This window comes from Chiloscyllium punctatum, chromosome 37 (genome assembly GCF_047496795.1).
Source record: "Chiloscyllium punctatum isolate Juve2018m chromosome 37, sChiPun1.3, whole genome shotgun sequence".
NCBI classification, from domain to species: Eukaryota; Metazoa; Chordata; class Chondrichthyes; order Orectolobiformes; family Hemiscylliidae; genus Chiloscyllium; species Chiloscyllium punctatum.
The window spans coordinates 29,954,911-29,965,037 of NC_092775.1; the positions used below are offsets into that span (position 1 = coordinate 29,954,911).

Sequence of the window (10,127 nt, forward strand, 5' to 3'; positions counted from 1 at the left end):
CATTCAAAACTGATGGACAGCAAAATCCAATCTTGTCTATCAAGGCTGCTCACAGTCACAAATGTCTGGATCATCAATACCAAACATTCCTATCCACCGACCCTTAAGCCAACCCTGCAAGCTTATGATCTCATAGAGGAGGCATAAACCAGGGCCAAAAAGAGAAAGATTCATATGAAGAAGTTCCCCTCCAACTCCTTCAGACAATCAAAAAGGTCTTTAGATTTAAAAATGTTTATCCTGCATTCACATCTTATCTGTTTTGCACTGGTTGAACACCTGGCTGTATTTGGCTATAAATTTTAACTGTTGGATGCAGGTGGAGAACACATTTAAAGCTCTTTGGAAGCTATTCTTCTGGAAGAATTTAAAAAATCACTGTCTCAGAATTCACATAATGACCTAGATGTGTGCGAAAGCAAGACAGGCAGTTGAGATGGCCAACAATTAAAATCTTGACCACAAATTTAAACCTATTATCTGTCATTGTCTCAAATCTGAGAAAATAAGGTGACAGGGTAAAAGGAGGGTAAATAGCAGGAACAAGAAGAGACCGCTGTGAGTGTCCTAGGATTTCCTCCTCAGGCCAGAAGGGAAGGTGCTGAAAATGATATCTGTAAACCTAAGTGTTTCCATTGCCACAAAGAGGGGCATCTTTGTTCTGATTGCTGGATGTTGAGGGGTAAATCCATGGGACCTATGCGGGTACACAAAGTCAATATGACTGAGGGTACAACACCCTACCCAAATAGCACCCTACGATCTTCCCACTTAGCACTTTAACAGCATGGCACTCTAGCTCCCTGGCACCGCACCCCTTAGCTATTTGATACACCATCCACCAGGCACCCTAATTGACTAGCACCATATTTCAGAGTCAAGAGTGTGGTGCTGGAAAAGCCCAATAGGTCAGGCAGCATCCGAGGAGCAGGAGAATCGATATTTCGGGCATAAGCCCTTTATCAGGCTAGCACTATATTTACCTGGCACCCGACCCCACCTCACCCAGCAGTCTATTTACCTCGCACATAGCCCACCATCCATCTGGCACTCTTCCTCTTGCACTTAAACTCAAACTGGCCGAATTTAAGTTGGTGAGGTCAACATTCCAGTTTTATGTGTAGTATTTTTCAAGAGACAATGAGTTGATGATATAACACATTAAAGTGTTCTGCATACCATGTATACAAGGAATTTTAGAAAGGTACCATGAAATAATCAAAACAATGATCATGGCAAAATACCATGAACATCCTCATGATTGTGATAGATTTTCTTTTGCTTACCAGTCAAGGTTAAGTTTACTGATTTCAGTCTACTTAAGTTACAGGCATGAGTTTAAAAAGTCCTCTGAAATTAATAAGAGGAAAGTTTATCGAACCTAGAAATGAATATCCAAGTTTTGAGTGTGGTGCACAGGAGCCTACAAGGTTGCGCATGATCATCTTAAAGCTTCTCCAAGATTAGTTGTGAATTTCACTGTTTGTTAATTTTCCCAGATGCACTCTGATGTCCAACGATACATGAATTCAAACGACAAAGCGCAAGTTCTCTCTCTCTCTCTCTCCTGCCATGACCTCACCATGTGCTTCCTTTGTCTGCTCTTCTCCCTTTTAAAATTGATGTTGTTTTGAATTTTTTTTCCAAAGTTCCAAAACAATGCAACAGTATTTGAAACAGTAATTGCTGCTCCTGGAATTCGAGGAAATCACCTCCAGCTCCTAAAATACCTCAAAAAAAGAGCAGCTGTTACAGCCAGAAAATTTTCCCGTCCTCCATCTTGGATTGCCCAGAATCCTTCCTTCCCAAACAACCCTAAAGAATTGAGCAGATAAGCCGACCAAATCCTAAACATTTTTATTGGGGGTGAATTGTTAGTATTACTGCCTTTGCAAGATGTACCGTGAAATCACAGTTCAGAGGGCCAGAAAGGGTAGCCCAAGAATTAATCAAATAAATTACTTGATGAACACCCCTTTTTTTAAACAACACCCCACATTAGCAAAACAACAGGTTGTGTCATATTAATATGTAGAAACAGTCTCACAACCAGGAGGAGGATAACGTAAGGTAATAATTCCAAAGGAGGACCAAAGAGGTAGTAGAATAAAGGTAGAGGAATCAAACTATTAAATAGGTTAGAGACCACGCTTTCATATTTTGGTGCGGAATAAAAAGAGACGTAAAAAGCTACTCACAGAGTTAAAAAAGCCTATCGGGATAAATCGGAGTACACAGCCTTAGCCATCCATGATATGATGTAGGAGGATCATTTCCCATACAACAGCGTCATTGGGCCCAGAGAAACAGACCTTGGTGAAAGCAGAAATCCAATACCTGGTAAAGAAGCACCTAATTGAAGACATTAAAAGCAGCTGGAATTCCCCAGTCGTGTTACCAGCTAAGCCTAATGGTTCAACCAGATTCTGCACAGGCCACAAAAAAAACAACGTAAATTAAAAGCAGAATCTTATCTGATTCATCATTTGGTAGACTGTGTGAATAGGATTGGCAATGTCAATTTCTCAGCAAAGTAGGTTTATTAAAGGGATACTGTCGAGTTACTTTAATGTCCGAGCGAAGGTGATATTGGCCTTTGTCATACCAAACAGTCCTTTTTGGTGTTACTAATGCTATTCAGTCTCAAAAATGCCCCAACCACTTTCCAGAGATGAATAACTGAAATAGAAACCCATGCTCCTAACTATGTGATTCATTTCAATGATGTTTGGTAAAGAGGTATACTTGGAAAGTTCACTTCAAACAATTTGAAGTTTTCTTTAAGCCATCACAATAAACCTTGGCAATTTGGCAATAAACCTTGCCAAAAGTGAGTCTATTAAGCACAGGTAACCTAACTGTAGGGCAGACATAAGTGCTACCCGTAACAGCAGAAGATCAAGCTTTAGTGTTTTTGACTGACCCTAAACTAAATGAGAAATTATGTGGTTTTTGGGTTTGTGTGGTTTTTATCATGCATTTGTACAGAACCTCACCAATGTAGCCACTCTACTGACAGGTTTACTGCAAAGCCAGTGAAGGTAGTGTGGTCAGGGGAATGTCAAGCAGTTTATGAGACATTGAAAGCTAGTCTGATCAATGGGCTAGTATTAGTTGCCCTTAATTTTACCAAATCCTTCATGTTAACAATCAATGCTAAAGAATTGTGATTAAGAATTGTTGTATTACAAAAAGATTGGGTATAGAGAAGCTAGTAGGATGTTTTCCAAAAATTATAATCAACATCAAAAGAGAGTTTACAAAACCTTGGAATTGGTGGTGGCTCTTCAATGTTTTGAAATAAATGTATGCTACAGCTACATGGAAACATTGGCATATACAGATCATAACCCTTTAGTCTTGTTCGAACACTGAAACCATTATGCCAAGTTGTTTCTATGGAGCTTGCTTTTACAGCTTTACTACTTGAAGATTGTCCTCATTGAAAGGAAAGAAAATAACATTATTACAACTAGAATTAGATTTAGGTTTTATTGTCACGTGTACTGAGTACAGGAGTAAGGTGAAAAGTGCATGAAGCCACCATTTTCTGGCGTCACCTTAGGTACAAAAAAATCCAAACTGAAAAAAATCTAAGGTACAAAACCCACATGTCAAGGATATGATTTTGTGTGAATTTTATAAGTAGCAAGTATGTATCAGATGTGCCTATAGCATGCAAGTGAAAAGAGCAAAGAAGAATGAGTGTGTAAATGTCTTTTTTTTAAAAAGATTTTTACCTAAAGTTTACAGTGAAATATATTTGAAAATGTTCCATTTTATTCAAGGGTGGAAGTGTTATGAAGGCTTCATTTTTTGTTTGGAGATGAGTTTGAAGAATTATGGATATCTAAATTTTCTTTAATGAGGTCAATGAATTTGAATTGAAAATTTTTTTTAAACACAGTATTTCTTGAAAGTCATGATTTTTGTACTAACTGCTTATTTACTGAAGACATCCTGCTTAGATTTACAGCTATCAGTTTGCATTTTATGCTTTGGATATTGTTTAGAGTTGTCAGGGACCTTGCTGAAGGGGAAGAGTTCTCAGATCAACTCTCCTGTTTCTGAACAAAATCCTCATGTGGTGAATCCAGTGTGAAACTTAAGTGTCTTCTTGAAAACCAACTGTAAGGTATCTCGATTCTATATTTCTTAAGCAATCTGCAGGTTGCAAAAATTCAGAGACATCAATCTGTATTTGGTGCCACTCATCTACATAGGTCAGAACACTAGTTTGAATGCTGTCTACACATTCCAACATTATCCTTTTTATCTACAAGAACAATGATTTATTGGCCAAAAGTGTTCTTTTTACATTAATCTCTTTTTTTATTTTCCTTTGCATGTCATCTTTCTTTATGTGTGTTGTTATGTCTGGACAGTCATAGACTCATAGAGATGTACAGCACAGAATTAACCCTTCAGTTCAACTTGTCTGTGCTGACCAGATATCCTAAATTAATCTGGTCCCATATGCCAGCATCTGGCCCATATCCCTCTAAATCCTTCCTATTCATAAACCCCTCCAGATGTCTTTCAAATATTGTAATTGTATCAGTCTCCACTGCTTCCTCTGGCAACTCATTCCATACATGCTCTACCCTACGCGTGAAAAAGTTGCCCCTTATGTCCCTTTTAAACCTTTCCCCTTAAACCTATGCTCTCTTGTTTTCATCTCTCCTACCCTCAGGAAAGGACCTTGTCTATTTACCCAATCCATGTCCTCATGGTTTTATAAACCACTATAAGGTCTTCCAATGCTCAAGGGAAAATAGTCCCAGTCTACTCAACCTCTCCTTCTTAGCTCAAACCCTCCAACCCTGACAACATCCTTGTAAATCTTTTCTAAACCCTTTCAAGTTTCACAACCTCTTTTCTATAGCAAGAGCTAAATATGAAGGTAACTAAATTGGTTAACACACTCAGTTTTTTGTATATGAATATAACCACTGACTTAGTGGTTAGCTCAGATGCCCCACAATTCTTTATTGTGAAAAGGAAAGTCTTTACCTCAGTACTTAGCGTAAGTATCATCCCATACATTGCCAATCCAAAGAGAACACTGATGGCTTTATGTCATCTGGCTGAGGCAGTGATTGGAATACAGAAGCTTCTGCAGTAAAATGGACTTCGGCTGAGAATGGGTTTGTAGATCTAATAAAATCACTTAACTGAATTCAGGGGATCTGTCAGATATCAGGTACTCTATTGAGGCACTTGGAGATTAGATACACCATCTCCACATTTTGTTTATTTGGTCTGCGCAGACATAATGCAGTTTATTTCTTTCAGAAGTTTGGCACACCTAAACTAGTTTGATTCCTTGGTGTGAAGGGAAAGTCTGACTCTGATTCTGGTATGAAAGTATTCATATAAAATGAACAATTTATTGTCAAAGACAGGAGGAGCTGATTTTAAACTTGCTGCCAGTAACAATAAATCACTGCCATTAAGTGCACATTTTAAAGACACCAATCTTTAGTTCCTAGCCAAATGTTATTTTCCAAGGGTTACACAATGATGTCTTATGGTACTAAAGAAAAAATGCAGAATTTGCACATTGTATTTGGACTGTGGATATTTCAGTTGAGCTTCACCTTTTATTTGTCTTCATTTTGTCTTTTATTTATATAAATTGTCATTTTCTCAGATTATTTTATCCCAAATTATACAGTTCTAGTTTCTATTTCCTTCTCTTCATCTCATGCCCTTATTCTCCTACTGTGCTCCAACCCTATGATTCCTTCAACTCTTTCCTATCAGCTCTTCAGCCTATCTTCTCTCCACTTTACTTCTCAGGCTTGAGTTCCTCTTCAATAAGCCCACAGTACTTGCTATGGTATTATGTACCATACTTATTGTGGTACCAATTCCAGCTACAAGGCAGTATTCAGTTTGAGGCTGTCTGACGTTATTCACCGTCATCAAACTGTTTTGGTTAAAGTTTCCACTGGTTTGTGTTAGTTCTATTTGTGCAATCTGAGCAAATCTGGCTAACCCCATCCAAAATACAAAGAACATTGAACATTACATAAAATGCAAAAAAAATCTCCAATGTGTATTTTTCTTAAATCCTACCAAGTTTCCAACTGTTTCCAGTCTCAATGACAGATCATTGACCTGAAACATTAACTCTGCTTCTCTGTCCACAGATGCTGGCAGATCTACTGAGTTCCAGCATTTTCTGATTTCTTTAAGAGAGAGTGGGGTTAGCAAAACATAATTTCATAAATAGAGGCACTGAGATTGATTTAACTGAGCCCTACGATCCGTATGCTGTGTGAGTAGCTCATTATGGCTGGAGGTTTTCATGTAGAAACTGGCACTACTTTCTTCCAGGTTCTGTTGCATTTCCTGTACAAAGTTCCCCACTAAGATATTCCTAAAGGCTGAAGAGACAATAATCCTTGTTTAGAGACAAAAAACTGTAGATGCTGGAATCCGAGGTAGACAGGCAGGAGGCTAGAAGAACACAGTAAGTCAGGCATCATCAGGAGGTGGAGAAGTCACCCTGGGCGTCGTTCCAAAGAAGAGGTTCAGGTCTATCCACTTTACGTTCTGTATGAAAATGGCGAGACCTTCTTGATCTATTGCAACCTCACTCACAACAACAGCACTGGTCTTATTGGGAAGTTGCTGGGTCCTCTACCAATGCACCCAGCTGCTGAGGATAATTACGGCTATGATGCTTGTGCCATACTGTGCCTTCCCTGTACCCCAAACATTCTGGTTATTGCTACACAATCCGGCATGTTATACCACTGTGTGGTTCTTGAGGGGGATGAAGAGGAAGATCAGATGGCCAGTGAATCTTGGGACCTGAGATGTGAGTCTCTTCCTTCGCTCTACGTGTTTGAATGTGTGGAATTGGAATTGAGCTTAAAACTGGTGACTGGGGATGACATCGAGCAATTGCAATCTGATTTCTCCTGCCCAATCACATTGCATAAAGATCCATTATGTCCAACACGGTATAATTGCACACACCTAGCTGGTGTACACAGTGTCGGGCTGACATGGGTCAATGAACTGGAAAATTTCTTCAGCTCAGATGACGAAGATAAAAGTGCGCTTCAGGAGTTGGCAGCAGAGCAGAAATGCTTAGTAGAACATGTCCTGTGCACCAAACCAGTGCCATGCAGTCCACCTGCACCAATCAAAGGATTCTGGATCATTTCAGATCTGTCCCTCGGAGCTGCAATGATTTGTATTACTGATTCTTTTGAATGTATTATAAGAGAATTGCTGACCACGACAAGGCCAGTATCGCCACCGTTATTGTGTTCCAACCCAGACAGCAGCTGTGTGGCATCTCCACTGCGAAACTTTGCAAGCGGTTCCTTTGAGCAACACATTAGAAATATTCTGCGTCGTACTACAACCAATCCCTTGCTACTGAGGGCATCTGATGCAGTAGGAGCACCGCCGCCACAGGAATATCTGCAGCTCTTGAGTCGAGCCACCCAGGTCTTCAGAGAAGAGTACATCCTTAAACAGGCTCTTGCACGTGAAGAGATCACACGCAGGGTAAAGCTACTGGAAAGTCAAAAAAAGAAGCAAATGCAGGATATTGTGCAGTGCATTGCCGTCAAGAAGGTGATGCGGGAAATGGCAGAGGTACTTGCTGACAAATTTGAAGATGCAAGAGACAGTCAAGATGACATCATGATTAGAGTGAAGAGAATCTTGCACAGTTTGAATTCAAAGCTTCCTGTGCTGTCGGACAGCGAGAAAGATATGAAAAAAGAACTTAAATGTATCAGTGAGCAACTTGAGGACCTAGGAAACAGTGTTAAACAGGTCCAAAAGAAGAGTGAATACCAGCAGAGGGAAATACATGAGCAAGAGAGTCCACGAAAAAAGAGCATCTCTCTCAGTGCATCCCAGAAGAAGTGTGTTCAATCTGTTTTAAAGGAGCAGAGTGACCGTATTACTGAAATAGTGAGGAAAATTAATGACATCAGAGATCATGTGAACTTTTAGTCCTGAGCTTGTTCTGCACGACGATGGCAAGTTATCTTTGAAAGTTCAATGGAAGACATCTCCAATTCCTCTGAGACTAGGTTGAGGAAAGCAAAAGTAACATTTCAGCCATTGCTAATCTTACTCAAACTTTCAACACTCTTTCATGCAAGATGCAATGAAATTCATTCTGGGTGGAATTTCATTTAGGTTTTATTTTCAGTTGGCATAAAGTCTCTTAAAAAAAAAAGAAAAAAGGGGGCGGCACGGTGGCACAGTGGTTAGCACTGCTGCCTCACAGCGCCAGAGACCTGGGTTCATTTCCCTCCTCAGGCGACTGACTGTGTGGAGTTTGCACGTTCTCCCCGTGTCTGCGTGGGTTTCCTCCGGGTGCTCCGGTTTCCTCCCACAGTCCAAAGATGTGCAGGTCAGGTGAATTGGCCATGCTAAATTGCCCGTAGTGTTAGGTAAGGGGTAAATGTAGGGGTGTGGGTGGGTTGCGCTTCGGCGGGGCGGTGTGGACTTGTTGGGCCAAAGGGCCTGTTTCCACACTGTAAGTAATCTAATCTAATCTAAAATCTAATCTAATCTAATCTAATCTAATTTCGGGTGTAACCCTTCTTCAGGATTGGGGTTGGGTGGAAGGGGAGCTTCAGATAAAGGGAGTGGTGGGGTGGTGAGGTAGACATTGGTGAACACAAGTAGAGGGTGCTACATGTGAAGGGAGTTAGGGGATGGGAAAGGAGGTTATTTGAAATTGGAGAACTCAATGTTGAGTCCTCCGGGCTTGCAGGGACCAACCTGACCTCCCAGTCACCGACATTAATTGCCCTTTCCGACATGGCCATCCTTAGCCTCCTCCATGCCGCAAAAAAGCAAACCACATATTGGAGGAAGAATACCTCAACTTCTGTCTGGGCAGCCTACAGCCCATCGGACTTAACATTGAGTTCTCCAATTTCAAATAATCTCCCTTCTGATTCCCCAACTCCCTTTCTAGCCCATCCCACTCCCTTCCATCTCTCTGATTGACCCTTCCTTCCAGCTACTAACCGATTTCATTCCTCCCATTGACCAACCAGGTCGTACCCTCTACTTGTGTTCACCTATCCCAACTTCACCGCCTCCTACCTCCCTCCCCTCCTTTATCTGTATCTCCCCTTACACCCAAAGTCCTAAATTTGGGTTACACCCAAAATGTCAACTACTCCACCTCCTGATGCTGCCTGGCTTGCAATGTTCTTCTTGCCTCCTGCCTGTCTTCCAATAATCATTGTTTGGCAGATTGCAATGAAATGACACCTAGGAGACACAGCCTCCTTAAATGCTGACTGACTTATTCTGAAATAGAAAAGGAAATTTGGTCCTGGTGTACAGGTCAATCTCTATGCGAAATGCCCTGGAAAAGGATCCTCCAATTTTCTGCCAGATTTCCTGGAAGTTATCTAGGATCTATCTCATGGTTCAATAAGCAGAAGATCCAAGTCAGTGAAAATCAAGTAAATATTTGGGACTACCAAAATTCAGAATTTTCAATTGTAAGATTGATCTTCAAGTCAATATCAGCTTACAACTGCATTACAACTAAAACAGAAAATACTGCAAGTACACAATGCCAATATTAGCAATGAGAATGGAAGGGCTAATATCTTAATTGTGTATCCTCCTTCAGACTGGAAACAGAAAGAACATGTGAGTAGGGTGGAAGAGGGAAAGGAGACACTCCAGTCACTGAGGGAAAGTGAATATGTTAAGCAAATGGGTGGATCAAATGGACTCCCTCTGTACCCTCACTACTTCATTAAAGATCCACCAAATCGAGAAGAATGAATCTTATGAATGGTTGTTAGAATCGCCTGTGAAGTAACCAAAAGTATGAGATATGTTTTCATATATTAAAGGTGCATGATCAGTTCAAAATGTTTTTGTTGGCTGAGAATATGAACTGTCACAAGTTCATTTCTCTTGTTTGTTAACAAGTGGAGGTCAAGAGAGAAAGGGGGAGTAGCTGAGTGATGAGTCACAGGCTCCTTTGGGGTTGCTACTGATGATAACTACAGCATCTCACAGTTTGCTCTCCACTGCCTATTACGGATCTATCTTTGGCACCCTCTGACCCACATCTATGTGCTGCCCCTCAGTGGCACATGTTAAATTCCAGT

The 10,127-nt window shown here is 40.6% G+C and overlaps 1 protein-coding gene across 1 annotated transcript; it reads left to right on the top strand.

Annotated features, from left to right (window-relative positions):
- The first annotated feature begins 6,518 nt into the window (after positions 1 to 6,518).
- On the top strand, positions 6,519 to 8,176 carry LOC140462961 (nuclear pore complex protein Nup88-like). The gene has a single exon (XM_072556524.1). The coding sequence runs from the start codon at positions 6,655 to 6,657 to the stop codon at positions 7,984 to 7,986; it is 1,332 nt and encodes a 443-aa protein (XP_072412625.1). The 5' UTR covers positions 6,519 to 6,654; the 3' UTR covers positions 7,987 to 8,176.
- The last annotated feature ends 1,951 nt before the right edge of the window (positions 8,177 to 10,127 follow it).